At 46.7% G+C, this 15,862-nt stretch overlaps 3 protein-coding genes across 3 annotated transcripts; 1 reads left to right on the forward strand and 2 right to left on the reverse strand.

Annotated features, from left to right (window-relative positions):
- Nucleotides 1–6,945: 6,945 nt before the first annotated feature.
- N7532_009807 (uncharacterized protein) lies at nt 6,946–7,179 on the reverse strand (the record flags this gene model as incomplete). Its single annotated transcript, XM_056622298.1, has 1 exon — nt 6,946–7,179. One exon carries the CDS (start codon nt 7,177–7,179, stop codon nt 6,946–6,948), a length of 234 nt encoding a protein of 77 aa, XP_056469714.1.
- Nucleotides 7,180–8,322: 1,143 nt separating this feature from the next.
- On the forward strand, nt 8,323–9,348 carry N7532_009808 (glycoside hydrolase family 3 protein; the record flags this gene model as incomplete). The annotated part of the gene is made up of 3 exons (XM_056622299.1): nt 8,323–9,006; nt 9,078–9,239; nt 9,301–9,348. The coding sequence occupies 3 exons, from the start codon at nt 8,323–8,325 to the stop codon at nt 9,346–9,348; spliced, it is 894 nt and encodes a 297-aa protein (XP_056469715.1).
- Nucleotides 9,349–12,634: 3,286 nt separating this feature from the next.
- N7532_009809 (uncharacterized protein) lies at nt 12,635–13,710 on the reverse strand (the record flags this gene model as incomplete). Its single annotated transcript, XM_056622300.1, has 3 exons — nt 12,635–12,995; nt 13,053–13,535; nt 13,622–13,710. 3 exons carry the CDS (start codon nt 13,708–13,710, stop codon nt 12,635–12,637), a joined length of 933 nt encoding a protein of 310 aa, XP_056469716.1.
- Between the last annotated feature and the right edge of the window lie 2,152 nt (nt 13,711–15,862).

Consider the following 15,862-nt stretch of genomic DNA (forward strand, 5'->3'; position numbering starts at 1 on the left):
TGAGATTGGGGGCCGAAACTGCACCCACCCCACCCGATGAAATCATAGTGGGGCCTCGAATACTCTCAGGATAGATCATCCATAATCGTGTTGCGCTGACCAGGTACATCTGGAAATTTCAAATCACATATTCCTATGGTGCAACAGAATTCATAGCGGTCGCTTTGTGGTTCCGTTAGAGATTGAAGTAATCGGAGAAAGATATGTAGTGTAACGAGCATTCTCCTTGTTCATCTGTTTCGCACTCCTATTATATCAGCCAAGAAGGCACAAAGAGCGTCAGTCGTTGCACTTTGTGTGTCCTCACTGGCCTACTTTTGCATGTCAAAAAAAAAAAAAAAAAAAAAAAAAAAAGATCATCGCTTGCCACCCATGCCACCTATCCCGTTGTCTGTAGACGGCCAGTGCTTGGCAGACAGAAACCCAACCATGCAAGGTGACATCGTTCAACTGCTCGGCCTCCCGAGACCAAAGCCGAATAGGTCTACTACAGATGGCTGGCCATTGCCCCAAGTATCCAAAATAGCATTGATGTCTTGCACTTCCGGATATGTTAGATACTCCATCATGTCGGCAGGAAAATTGTGTGACGACCCGAGCGCGGGGAGGGGCCCCTGTCGTGATTCAACTGACAATTGTACTGGATCCTTTTCGGTATCTGGCTTCCCCGAGTGCGACCACTTTCTTCTACTAATCTATGAGCGCCACGCGCAAAAAGGCAAAGCAGCCCTTCCTGGGTCGCACGCCCTGGGGTGGGCGATCGGTTGAGACGTTTGGATCGGATCCGTACCTGAACGGCATTGCTACCGGATTGAGTGCTAAGGCATACAAGGATACGGTGTTATTGGAGGAGCCTGTTACGGGCCGTTCGAAAGAAACAAATTCATTCGGTGCCTACTTACGAGAATCTCGAAGATGAAGAAGGAAAGAGAAAGAAAGAAAGTCCGCCAGAAAAAGAGGGGTTAAGTCCCCAGCAAACGCGTTGTGCAAACGACCCAATATTATGCCTCAGGCATCCTTCCACGAGACGAGGCTATTCCCAGGGTCATCCGTCACAGAGCCAAGGTATGTCCTGCTGCACCACTCACATATCTCAAGGCGTTTTGATTGACCTTTTGATAGCATTTTATTTTGAACGAGTAGGAGACCAACCGTACTGGAAGCATGGGAGGAGGCGTTGGTGCTGGCGGTGGTACTGGAAGACCGCCCAGTATGGACTCTTCTTTTTCTTCCCTTTAGAGCGCCGGCGTCAGGCGACGCATAATATTCACAAGCTCTTTCGTTGACATAATCAACCCATAAATTGCTTCCAGTGACACCCTTGACGATATTTGCATTGTAAAACAGTGAATGAGTGAGGTTGTCCCTCAGGGAGGGCATGTCTTCATGTAAAACAACTTTTCAACTCTTCCGGTGCCGATAATGATGATGTGTTCAACTTCGGTGGCGAAATGGTTGCTTGCGTGGCTGTGGATGGCTGTCTGAGAGGTTGTCATAGGGACAGAAGCTGTGGACCAGCTTGACATCCAGGGTCGGTTCACTCCCGGCGTCGTTGAAGACCCTTGGCGAACACATTGTCGACCAGAGAATCGGTATTGGTATAATCAAGCAGCGAGGAGGAAAATATGCCGTGTCTGTCCCGAGTTGGAATCCGACCGGCAAGTTAGATACACGAAGGAGAAACAGTTGTATAACCAAGAAAGAAAAGATTGGTACGTGACGGAGCATTCATCGCGACGGAGTACATCAAGTTATTGTGCGGAGCATTCCGCTCACTGGAGGTCTTCCTCGTGGCAAGTCCAGCAAGTGACTAAGTGGACTGAAAGAAATTTTCTTTCCAACTTTCACCGAGGTTAATGGGGTCGAATAGATTTTGTATTGTAGCGGTAGGGTTTGCTGCGTATGTCGCCTTGTATTGATTCTGAGCAGGGCCATATTCTATTTCAAAGAGCCTGCAACGATGCCTGAGTTCTCGGCGGCTCGAGCGATTTGGTTCTTAGACGCGGTATTCTGTTCTGGCTGCAGCTGAATAGCTTGCTGGAGAGGATATGTACACTCCAATGGTAGGTTGATGTTGCGAGGACTTCGGACCTCATCAGTTAATTCGATGGGTGTCTCCGTAGCTGCTGTTGAGGGCCAGGGTGATCGTAGCAAAGACAAATGATGAAATTCTTTGTAACCGTTGGGGGACGTGGACAAGTGATGCGAGGATCGGTTGTAGATAAATGGATGGTCATGTCGGAAGACCGTGCTGAGAATATAGGCAGGCGGCGCATTGAAGAGGACGGGAGTATGGAAGATTGAAAGACTTGAAGAAGAGCTGGGTCCGAGTCAGTAATAATCCGACAGAGGGGAGCCAAGTCAACAATACCTTTTGTGTGCCCATGGCTGACGAGATGTAGTCTGGTAGTGGTAATGGATAGTGGTAATGGATAGTGGTAATGGATAGTGGTGATGGATAGTGGTGATGGTGGTGGTGGTGTTGTGTTTTTTTTGTTGTTTTCTCCCCTTTTCTTCGTCTTCCTCTATTTCCCTTTCCCCTTTCCCCTTTTCCTTTTCCTTTTCCTTTTCCTTTTCCTTTCCTTTCCTTTTCTTTTCTTTTTCTTTTCTTTTTCCCTTTTTTTTCTTTTTTTTCTTTTGTTTTTAATTTTGACAGATGGTAAGATGAGCAGCGAAGGCTTCGGACTGCAGGCACAAATGCCATATTGGAGTACGAGTAAAGCAGCAAGAAGAGAATTTTGATAGTGGATGTTTGGTAATGAGGTTCTTTTGTTGGGTTTGGTGGATGTTTGGCAATGGATGGTCGGTGGTGAACGTTTGATGGTGGATGTATGGTGGTGGACGCCCGAGGGTGGATAGAGCGCAAGAAAGGTAATAGATAACGCCTTGTTCGGTCATGAAGGCAAGCCTGTTAAGAATTGGGCAGAGGCTCTATTAAGAATGGAGACAGGCTGTATGCGCGAGACGTTTTTCAACGGAGAGCGCGCGATGGCTTGAATGGTGGTAAATAATGCTCTTGATCACTAATGAATCGAGACACGATGGCCTGGCCGAAGGTAGACAAGGGCCTGATGGAGAGGTCTTCGGTGGTAGAAGACAGCGCGGCAGTTTGGTCGGAGGTAGATGTGGAATTGATCGATGAGGAGGTATCATTGGTGAATATAGCAATTTTGATGAAGGACGAGAGCGCGAGGGCTTGGCGATGAAAGTTTGCGTGGTTGAACGGCGTCGCAGTAAGCCCAGGTATACGTCCTGTCCACAGCCCGACTTGTGGATTTCGAAGCAGAATAGCCCCTTGCAAAAAGCCCCGGCAAACTTCCATTCCAAATTTGGAACCCCAAGTTGGGTGTTCGGTATCCGAGAGGCGAGGTGTGCGGACAGTTGTCGACAAAGATTGTAGGGAAAAAGAATGTTTAACGGTGGGCGATGAGTGGTAGTCAGAATTTGGCGACAAGTGAGTTTGACGGTGGTGGATATTGAAAACAGACAAAGGTGTGATGATGGAAATGGCTTCGCGGTGGACAGAGCCTGATAGTCATGCTCAATTATTGGGAGAGCTCAATGATGGATGGAACTCAAAGGTGTGATTTGTGAAATGAACAAGTCATCCGCACGGACAATGATGGTGGAGGTACGTATGAACGAGACCATATCAATGCATGGCCTGTATCTCCGCGTTCCGTCCACAACCTCACTGGCGGTTTTCGAAGCAGAAGTAGCCCCTTGCAAAAAAGCCCCGGCAAACTTCCATTCCAAATTTGGAACCCCGAGTCGAGTCTTCGATACCTGTGGAGGCGAGTTGTGTGGACTGTTATAGACAGAGTGTGTATGAAAGAAGAATGTTTAATGGTAGGCGATGAGTTGGCAGTGGACAGAATTCGACGATGACGGAGTCTGTTCGACAAATTTCGGTAATTGACCGTGTCCGATAGTTGAAGTTGGTGGTAGACGGAGCTCGACGATGATTAAGCTTGATATCAGAGCCTAATGGACAGGTTTTGGTAGATACTGTCCGATGGTTGATGGGTGGTAATTTCCGATGATGAACAGGTCTTCCGTATGAACGATGACGGTGGAAAATATGTAGAAGCGACACCATAATTTTGGCTCGGGTCTCATGTCCCGTCCACAATTTTGGCCTCACTGGCGATTCTCGAAGCAGAAGTAGCCCCTTGCAAAAAGCCCCGGCAAACTTCCATTCCAAATTTGGAACCCCAAGTTGGGTCTTCGATATCTGTAGAGGCGTTGTGTGGATTGTTATGGACAGAATGTGAAAGAAGAATGTTCAGTGGTGGGTGGCGGCGCCGATGAGTTGGTGAACAGAGCTCCACTATGATAGTGCTCGATAGCAGACAAAGTCTGATGGACAGGTTTCAGTAATTGACTGAGTTCGATAATTGATGAAGTGGTAATGTTTGACGATGAAAGAGTCATCCGTATGGACGGTGATGGTGGGAATTAGGTATGAGCAACCCCATAATTTTGGCTTGGGTTTTCATACTCCATGAACAACTTGGAGGACCTCACGGGCGAATCGAAGCAGAAGTAGCCCCTTGCAAAGAGCCCCGGCAGACTTCCATTCCAGATTTGGAACCCCAAGTCGGGTCTTCGACATCCGAGAGGCGAAGTGTATGGACGGTGGTGGGTGAAGATTGTACAGATGACGAACATCCGATGCAGACAGCGAGTCGGCGGCTGCTTGAATTTGACCATGGACGAAGTTTAATGATGTTGGGCCTGGAGCTTAAGAACAGACATAGTCTGAAAATGAAAATTACTCCATAATGGGCAGGGTCCGAAAATTGATCATGTCCGACGGTTGAAGTCTGGTTATTGATTCTTTCGTGGTGGTTGACGGAGCTCAAAGATAGAGCTCAGCAGTGTGTGGAATAGTCTTTGGCCATAAGCCAGTCGATCATATGAACGAAGATGGGTGAAGGTATGTATGAGCGAGACCATGTTCATGGCGTGAATTCTCATGATATGACCACACTCTATCTCACTGGCAGATCTCGAAGCAGAAGTAGCCCCTTGCAAAAAGCCCCGGCAGACTTCCATTCCAAATTTGGAACCCCAAGTGGGTCTTCGATATCCGGCAGACAAAGTGTATGGACAATGAAAGTTCGTGATGAACGGTGATCGGTGGTGGACAGAATTTGATCAGGGATGAAGGGGTGGTGGACTCAGAGCTTGAAAATAGACATAGTCCGATGGTGAGAAACGCTCTGAAAATTGACCATATCCGGGTGGTTGATGTCAAACTGGTGTTCTTTTTGTCGTAATTGAAAGAGCTCAATGATGAAGCTCGGCAACGAGTGAAAATCTTTTGGGCATAAGCCAGTTGTCTGTATGAACGACGATGATCGAAGGTGTCGAAGGTATGTATAATTGAAATTGTGTTCATGACGTGGATTCTCACGTCCTGTCCACATCCTCGAAATTGTGCCAGATCTCAAAGCAGAAGTAGCCCCTTGCAAAAAGCCCCGGCAGACTTCTATTCCAAATTTGGAACCCCAAGTCAGGTCTTCGATATCCGGCAGACGAAGGATATGGACGGTGGTAGATGGACGGAGAGCGCACGGAAGTGATTTCCGAAGTGGACGGACTCGGCTGTGGATCGAGTCCGATGGCCGAGGAGGCCCAATGAAGAGTGGAGTAATCTTGGCGACGAACAAATTGTCGGTATCGGCTGTGGGCAAATCGTCCGTAGAGATGATGATGGTGGTGGAAATAGCTTGTATGAATTAAGCCATATTCGTGGCACAATCCTTATGTCATGGGTTCGTGTCTGCTCGCGATTCTGTAAGCGGAAGAGAGACGAAGGAAATAGATGGCAATGAGGGACAGTGCATCAACGGATTGGTGTCCTGAATCCTCGCTTATTGTTCATGTCACCCCTGTAGATCTCGAAGCAGAAGTAGCCCCTTGCAAAAAGCCCCGGCAAACTTCCATTCCAAATGTGGAACCCCAGGTGGGTCTTCGATACCTGGCAGACAAATTGAATGAACAGCGGTGGACGCGGAGTATGTGGACGAGGAAAAATCCGATGATGGACGGACTCAATGGTGGATAGAGTCAGATGGTTGTTGGAGCTCAAAGAACACCCGAGTAATCTTCATCGATGGAGAAATTGTCTTTATCTTGTGGAAGACAAAAGGTTCTGTCGTACAAGCGAAAACGGTGGAAAGTGGTATGAATTAATGGAGCCCCATTCATGGCATGAATCCTCGTATTCAGTTCGTCCTGGTTTGCGAATATCGGAATGGACATACGAGGCATACGGTCGGCGATAAGTGAAGAGCCTGAAGGCGAAGTGGTCTCAATTCCATGAGGCTTCGCGACATTTTTAGGTCGTCACTGGTAGTAACCTCGAAGCAGAAGTAGCCCCTTGCAAAAAAGCCCCGGCAGACTCCCATTCTTGTAGAACCCCAAGGAGGGTCTTCGAGATCGCATCAATGAAGCCATGTGCGACAGGGATGAGGGTCCGCTCAACACAAGATGGAGTGGTTTCCATTGCATGAGTGCTCGCATCGTTTTCACGTCGTCACCGGTGGATCTCGAAGCAGAAGTAGCCCCTTGCAAAAAAGCCCCGGCAGACTTCTATTCTTGTAGAACCCCAAGGCGGGTCTTCGAGATTGCATCAATGAAGACGTACTAAATGGTGGATGAGTTCCCATGTGTTGAACGGGGACGTGTACGACAAACGAAGCCATGCTCCCTGGGCGAGACAATATCGGAGAGGCAGATGTTGTGGACCATGTGGGCGAGTGCCACAGAAACGCGGAAGCACAGTCAAAAGTCTTGATGAGCTCTGGAAGTTGCTGCACGCAGAGAATGTTTGTCCTGGCAAACTGTGGTAGTACCACAGGCAGAGCATACTCAAGGCTCAAGTGAGTGAGCTCCGTTGGAGGAAGGCTCAGCGGGCGAAGCCCCTGTGAGAAAGGCTCAGTGAGCGAGGCCAGTGAGCAAAGGCTCAGTAAAGTAAAGCTCCCTAGAAGAAGCCTCAGTGATGCGGGTCTCGATGGAGGAAGCTTCAGTGGAGGAAGGCTCATGGGGGGAAGGCTCAGTGAAGCGAGCCTCGATGGAGGAAGGCCCAAGTGAGCGAGGCCTCAGGGAGGGAAGGCACAGCGAGTGAAGCCTCAGTGGCCGCATGCATGGCCGATGAGCAAGCAAATGCATGGTGGGCAAAGCCTTGATGGATGAACAGGATTACCTGTGGTGGGTTGATGGATGAGAGTGGGAGAAGAGTGATGGATGAGAGTGGGAGAAGAGTGGAAGATGGGAGTGGGGGAGGAGAGAAGGAGATGACGGGTGGAAGGGCACGGTTGCCTTGGAGTTCCTTCCCTTTTAAACGCCCATTGTGCGAGCACGTGCCCAAGCGAGACCTGCGAAGCGAGTCACGCCACTACTTTTACGGAACTTTCCTTTAAAATAATTCTACGGAGTTCTACGGTTGACAGTTGCTAGGTGGGAGGGGGAGGGTGTGTGGTAACCGAGGGGAGGAGGATTGGGTCTTCGATAATCGCGAGCGCTGTCCGTAGGTAGACTGATGATCTTGAAGTGGGTCATTACTTGGAAGCTGGAGACACACTTGAACTTCTGCTTGGAATTTTTGCCACTTTTTCTTTCCCTCGTACGCGGTAGTGGCATGTGAGTGCGTCGCAGGCTGTGTGGTTGGTGCGCGGCGTCCGGTACGCTTCCATACTGGAGCACATTACGCTCCCCGTCTCCGACTCCTCAGAGTAGAAGAATTCCAGTGAGGATGGTGAGGATCCCCAGTCCACAACAAGCTGTATTACATTGCCTTTTTCCATTCTTCAAAAGCGATTGATCTCCATAATCCAGGAATGCTTCAGCGTGGCCTCACAGCAAACTTGCTGGACTCAAGTTACTTTGACCATCTTCCAACAGTTTAAATCAGTCTCTTTAGTGGCATTTCGCTATACGTTCAAGTCTATTCACGACAGTATCAGGATTCTCTCACTCGAAGTATTTTGGTGGGGCATTTTATAGATCGTGAAGGTGGGTCTCTTCCTGAGGCACGTCCTATCACATCCATGGATGTGGTGAGCCCGGCGATCTTCTTCAGCACTCAGCCACATCGTAGTATCATGCTGACAAACTTGGAAATGAACATTCATACATTGGCCGAAGATCTCCATCAGCCTTGAGACAGGTGGACCTCATGCCTACGGATAGTGTCGGCCAATCGACAAGTGGAAAGCGCCGTTACAGCTCCAGTGGCTCATCAACTTCACATCCTCAATTTCATATGTAGATAAGGGGCAGCGGACATCCCGGCCAACATTCAATGGATCAACCATGCATAGAAAGAAATCATCCGAGCTTGGTTTCCCTGGTTTTGTATTCCCAGACACCAGCGGTCAACAGCATGCACTCGCCTCCGCAATCAATGGCCTGGACTACGGCTCTTCCAGTCTTTGGAGCACATCTACTATCGAGGAGTATCTGAAGCAGCATAATATGACCGAGGCCCGACTGAACGATATGGCCATTCGTAACCTCATCGGATACTACTATGTCAACCTGGACAATGGCACACAACCTTTGACAGCCGAACAGGACGTATATGTTGATGTCCGTGGTAACTACGCTAAGCTGATTCGCTCTCACGGATCCAAGTCGATGGCCCTTCCTAAAAACGAGAACAACACTCTTCCCCTCAACAAGCCCCATAAAATGGCAATTTTCGGCTCTCATGCCCGCGGGGCTATTGCTGGACCGAATATGGAATTCAGCGTTGAGGGCTCTAGTCCTGTTTACGATGGCCACCTGGCCACTGACTCTGGCTCTGGACAAGGATCTCTGCCTTACCTCATTACTCCCGAGACTGCGTTTACCATCAAGGCCGCTCAGGATGGTACCATGCTCCACTGGGTTGCGAACGGTACCTACTCCTCTTCCGGTGGCTCGACTCTTGTGGTGCAAGGATCAGACAGCACTGCCGTGACTCCATCCATCAGCAAATATGCAGAGAACATTGACGTGTGCCTTGTTTTTATCAATGCATTTGCGGGCGAGGGGGCTGACGCACCGAACTTTACAATGATGACCAGGACGCTCTCGTCAACGAAGTCGCAGAGAATTGTGCCAACACGGTGGTAGTTATCAACACTGTTGGCGCTCGTCTCGTCGACCTGTGGATTGAACACGAGAACGTGACCGCACTACTGTATGGCAATCTTTTGGGTCAGGAGTCTGGAAACTCCATCATTGATGTTCTGCAGAGGCCTCAGAAACTGAATGGACGGGATGCAACGTCTTCGCCACATTTTCGAGTATTTCGAGGTCGCGTCAACTCTTGGTGGCAACGATGTGGAGAAATAGAACAATGAAATATGTGAATGGAGAGTACAATAGGACCCTAATTCATGGTGAGCTTACGAGAGAGGGGTTAGTGGTGTCCGGGATTCCACTGACCAGTTTGCATAATCAGCAACCGAAAATCGGCTCGATTGTGAATAATCAGAAAAGCAGTGTAGATGACTGTTTAAGCCCAGTCGTGCAGCCTCTGGACACCTGTTTTCAATCTATATCGACATCGATATCGAAGTCCGGAATATATGGAGCTCGTCCCAGGAAAAGGGCAGCAGTACACATAAGGGAATATATAATATCTAAATACTGTATTATAACAGTTAGAAAACAGTATTGAATTCTAATATAGTATCTAATTCAGTTTCGTTAAGCAACCGTTGTGATAGCGAAAACTGTATTGAAGTTTTAATACGTGTTTAAAAGCTAATATAATATTGAAATCTGAATCCCGTATTTAAGTAAAGATACGGTTATAGATTAAAAACTGTATTGGCGTACAAGACTGTAGTGAAACAGTATTGGGGTTCAAAAAACGTACTGGCGGGCCAAAACTGTATTGGGTGGTCGAAAACGTATTGGCGGCTAGAAAGGTATTGGCGATATTGACCCGAGTGACTGTACACGTGATTCATGCTTTTAATGCTCTATTACTAATAGTGTTTGTACATCACATGATCACGAGATCTATCCTGCCCCCACGCCTTCTGGTGCTCCATATATCCCGGCCCCTTTCATCCCGGCTAACCCTGGCGCCACGCCTCTCCCTATCCTTCTCTAGACCAAGCAGTATGCCCTCAATCACAATACAATACCGCGATCCTGTAGGATTCGTATAACTGAGTTATCACTGGGATTAGAATCGGGTTGCTGTCAGAGGTGGTGCACTGTAGCACTGTTCTAGCTCAGTCTGAAAGCTTTGTGATACCTATGCTCATAATATGATATTGGAGTCGGATTGGAGTCGGATTGGAGTCAAATTACACCAATATGGAGTCGTATCGCAATAGAGTATATACTGCACAGCGTATGTGACAGTAGGAATCTGGAACCTAATGCCTGTATCATGGTCAGTATACTGCCAATATGATGTAATCTGGAAAAAGACTGGATCTGTCGTGACAATGTACAGACTTTTCCTGGATGTACCCTGCAATAATTGCTGTCTGTATGAGAGATGAAAGTACATCGCATGTTCTGTACCATCACATCATAATACTGCACTAGGTGTGTGGAGATACACTGGGATCATACAACCTAGATTTTCCGGATTGGGATATGTTGAAGTTATCCATAGCATGAGTCGGTATGACATCTGTTGGTAAGGAATGATGTAGAATCCGAGCCTGATGAACGCTAATTAGCTCGATTCAATTTTGTTGGACAAAAAAGTCACGAAAGGATAAGGGTATCCTTATCTTTCGAATATCTTGGTGCTGTCTGTACTTGGAAGGTTGTGTTGTTGATCTGGGGTCCATCGTTGATACTTCAAAGTTGATAGCAAGTCACCCACAAAAAGAGTCCCCTATGACCACACTCCAAGATCCCATAATATAGTATGGGTGATTTTATCTTGTGCGTAGGAGTATGGCAGATGCGCAAAGTTATGATATCTAAAATGATCAATGTTAGCTTAGGGTCAATAATTGAGTTGTTAGATCCTTTATGCTATCGCACTGTTATTAGCTAGAAGGAGAATAGATCTTGCTCTTGCCAGTCTGTCGCTTAGCCCCTCTAGAGGAAATTATTAGCATTGCGGCTATCATTTGGATTTTGGTGCCCTTGTTTAAGTACAAGATTCCCAAGAGTGACGTAGACTCAGAGAGCATTTATTATTATCTCTGCGTTTTTGTTTGAAATGTGGCCTGTTACTGTGGGTTTTCAATCAATGTCCTGGGCTAGTGGCGTTATAGGGCCCGGCTGGGCTTTAGATAGAAAGCCATGAATATAATTGGGAACCTCAGGCAATACTATTGCCAAATCACTGTAACCTCTATTAGTATGTGGTCTGAAATATCCACCTTAAGGGATTCCAAGGTTGTCAGAACACAAAGATCTGTTATATCACCTTCCAGAAGAGCCATAGATGCTCTTATTCCTACTATCTCCCTACTTTATCCACCTATTTGGTATTATTGTTCCCCATCATCTGTGAACAAGGTGATATGGTCGCTGGATCGGATCATGTCTCTTCCTGTCCTTTTAGAGGGCCAGAGAGGTCTAGATAGAGAATAGAGAGTTGTTGAACTGAAGAGTCGAGATACGTAAGGGCTCTGCTCTATTAGTGTTTTATCCTTCCACGGGGGTAAAACATAGGCATATCAGGGGTTCTTGTGGCTCTGAAGTTGAGCTGGATTGGTCGATCGGATATATCGAAGGAAGGAAATATTAGGTAGTGAGACAGTGAGTTGGATCGATATACAATAGAAACTCTGTATATAGCGGTGGGCCAATACTGGATAACGTGAAGTGGTTTGGTTTCTAGAGTAGAGACATTAAGTTAGTTAAGAGCTAAGACATGTGGGAGCTTGTGGAAAACTGCATCATGGTCCACTTAGAGAATGGAATATGAAAATTTCATTTCCCCTTGGACTGGAATGTCCATTATATGATAAACAAAATAATAAGATGGCTCGTGGATAATGGCAGAAGTGATGTTGTGGGCATAGAGAGTGGTGTTGAGGAGGTGAAGTTGGGAGAGAGTGAGCACGCGTCCGGGGAAGAAAAACAACACACTTACGCGTAACTCTCCCGATAATCTAATATACTAAAGGTAAGCTTTTCGCCTGAGGCGATGATACAGTCTAGCGTAGTATTCTTTAAGAGGTGATTTTCGTAATTTTAGAATATACTTGAGGCCACGACAGGACTATGTTTACTCTCTGTACTCACTTCTACAATATAGCCATTCTTATGAAACTTTTAGTAGTGTCAGAATGGTTTTTTCTGATCTACATGAAGTTAGCAATTAAGTAGTTCTGTAAAATAAAACAAAACCAGTAAGGTGAAATCAGCACTGTATATGAAGGATTACCAAGAGATTGACATTGAACACTGTGTAATAAAATGACTAGACTTGTAGCAAGCATCCTGTGGGGTCCTATAAAGGCCCTGCTTTAAAACTTGGACATTGTTTCAATATGCGATCAGTTACTCTAGCGTGGAGGAAAGAAATAGAATAGACAAAAGGGGGTGGGGGCTGGGGGCTCCTAGGGAGAAGCTTAGGAAGGCCGCTAAGTAGATTCTGGCTTTGAAAATGAAACCAAATCTGGTGCACGCCGATCCCTATCTGGTTGTTCTAGAAGAACGAGATCTCCCAGGTGCAATAAACCAGTACGTGTCCTGGCTCCTTGTCACCTATCTGCTGCCCTTGGATGTTGGTGATTTTTGCAGCCCTTGTAAAGTAAGGACGCTCATCTGTAATTGCAGGGAGCCCGACAACGATAAATTGGTCTTGGACAAGAATGTAACGCGGGAGGCCCAGATCAGGGTCTGTAGCCCCTGGACCCACAACTGGTCGGACTGGATGCCCGTAGAGAAAAGCCCTCAGTTTCCCCCCCAGTAACTTGTGAGTAAAAAAGTTAAGGATTAGCACAAAGCTTCCATTCTGGAACTTGGCGAACTGGTTTGTAGACAGAGTTGTGGTTGATGTCTTATCCCTATAAATCAGATTATTAGTGAGTGTCTTGCGTCAAGGAAAATTTATTAATATATACCTGTACTGGAATGTTATCTTGTTGTACCAGCGTAAATAGCCTGGACCTGGGTCCACAATGTGAGGAATCGAATAATCGGCATTATAGGAATGACGTAAAAGGTCCAGGAAAGAGCTTTTCATTCGTAATAAAGAAAGCTGGTTGGGGATCCCAAAATGATCCTGGTAGTTAGGAGACCACGCCCTGATGTTGGAGTGGAATGGAGTTTCAGCTGGATTCTCGGACTGTCCTAATATGCTTTTTTTCTTCCGAGAATTTGAGCCAGTTTTGGAAGGATCATCTGGAATAGCAACACCGTAGCGAGATCTGATTAGAGAAGGACATGTCCGGGCGACCTTACGAGCCATTTCAGTTCCATCTGGGTCATCGATAGCATAGGCTCCTTCCATCCGAAGCTGTGTACCCCTTTGAAGGCATTCATTCAAGAGCAGGTGCTTTTCTGGATTCTGATGATTGGTCTGTTCTGCAAGCTTCTTCAGATGCCTAAAATTTAGGTTAGTAAATAGATCAGAATTGAACTTGCCGTCAAGGTGCTCTAAGACTCTAGATATGACTGGGGTTATTCTTACCGATGTTTGTTCTCTCCAGGAAGGACATTGCTATTGAAAGGAGTGGCATACTCCTCTAAGTCTTCTTCAAAGTGAAGCGCAATATGCATATTTGGCCTTGACAACATATTATAGAACTTATCCCCTTGTTTAGTCAAATTTGCTGGCTTTTCTTTGACTCGAGGGATAGACGAAGCTCCATGCTGTGAAGCGGTTTTGCTAGTCTGGCGTTGAGGAGGTGGAGCCCTGATTTGCGATGCTGATGGTGATCTAGATACTAAGCCACGTCCTATAGTTGCCCCATAGGCTGCTTTCAGGAGGCTCTGTAGTTTAAGCCGAGGAAGTCTCACAATCTTATCAAACTCTTGTCGGTCCATTGATGAGATTGTTGGTGATACCAGCACTGAATTGCTTTTTGCAAATCCTGCATAAGCACGGATAATTCTGGCTTCACAAGAGACCTGGGCTGCAACTGGGCCATAGAGGAGGCGGTTATAAAACTTATCATTGATCCAGCTCCTCTCCATTGATTGAGAGAGTATGAATGGAACAATCACACTCATTCTTGCATATTCTTGCAGTTGAAAATTTGCAAGATGATTCGTAGGCGACTGGATCCGTGTCCATCCAGCTGGGAAGGGGTATGTCTCAAGGATTTTAGAAAACGCTGCACAGCCTTTGGGACTGAGGATTCCTTCAATTAAGAGCTCAAGAGCCATTTTGCATAAGCCACCATACTCGGAATGACAGGGGTCTATCGGGAAAAATGTCACCAAGTTCATACATGGCGCAATTCTGAAAAGAGGGGTAACCTCTTTCAGGCTACCGATCCCTTTTTTAGCCCTATATTCTTCCCTGGCACTTTCATTCCGGATCTGGGATGCATAAAGGTGCTGCTGGAGTAACTTATAATGTCCTCGTCTTTTCCGTCGTATATCGAAGTTTAAATTGCCCCGTTGGGACTTAGAGACTGTACATCTCCGACAGCCTTTCTCTGCGATAGGCCCTTTACAGCCAGCACCCTGCTGTTGTTGTGGGAAATCTCCAAGCAAAGAAAAAACAAAGCCAATGATTCTCATCGGCTGGCCATCAGTCCAGGTAATGTCAATACCATGGTCTAGTCTGCGGAGGGGATCTAGTGATGCAATAGTATCACTAAAGTTTGCCCCGTATGGTCCAAGTGTGAGAGCTATCCAATTTGCCGAATGAACACGCTCTACACACGGTAGCGCAGCGCAAATCAAGTAGATTCCCATCAGAGTCCGATACATATTTCGATACAGCCCAAAACCATCAATAAATAGTTGGTACGGAAAGGAAATATATCGCACTCCATGTAGACGTTCTACCAGATATTGCCGACCATAAAAATCAACTTCAAGTTCGCCTCGTAAAGGAGAAGAGTTCCTCAGTGGTGTCACCAATTGTTGATTCTCATGCTCATTGAGTATCCGAGCAATTGTATAGATATTTGGCAGTCTTGGTGACTGGATGTGACTGTTTGGGAGATTCTGAAACTGATAATCACGGCCAACCTCAATCCTTCCTAGGACTTGATGGGGAGAGATCAGGACATCCTCATTCTCACGTAGGACAAGTTCATACTGGGTAATCTCAGGTCCTCCTAGCTGTACTAGCAGCCCTCGTTGTTCATCTGGGATATCCTCCCAGTGATAGGTGCGTTGAACTTGTAAAACAATTTCCTCAGTGGAGCCCTGCTGGTAGGCCCCAATCCAGAGAACACGTCCTATTTCAAGATGAGATGGGTCAACGATATCAGGTGACTGATATGAAATAACATCTCCAGGAAAGATTGGCGTATTGTCTGTAAACATCGCGAACTTTCCGGAGGTTGTCCGAATGGAGTTTCCCCAAGCTTGTGATTCCCAAAGTTCAGACGGCTCCTCGGTTACCTTGGCAAATCCTTGATAGATCTTACCAAGGAACTCTGGTGATTGCAAAAGCCTAACCACAAGTGCAATTGGGTCCATAACATAGATACTTCGCATTTCAGAATTCACAAGGCGTCGCTCTGCTGCTGAGAGTGTTGGCAGTTTCGTTGGAATAATTGAGATTTGTCTCTCTAAGAGTGGAATTTGTCTGAATTGACCCCTGAGACGTCTTTTCAAGGTCCCAAGATCTGATGGCAGCTCTGGGAGCTGGGGTAGGTCCTTAATACTTTCAAAAAGCTCACAAAGGAGCTGAAAGTTTTCTCGAGATATTGCCATCGTAATCATCAGCAAAGTGAGTGCAGCACTGAAT

Source organism: Penicillium argentinense (assembly GCF_028826775.1).
Source record: "Penicillium argentinense strain IBT 30761 chromosome Unknown utg000010l_segment0_segment0, whole genome shotgun sequence".
NCBI classification, from domain to species: Eukaryota; Fungi; Ascomycota; class Eurotiomycetes; order Eurotiales; family Aspergillaceae; genus Penicillium; species Penicillium argentinense.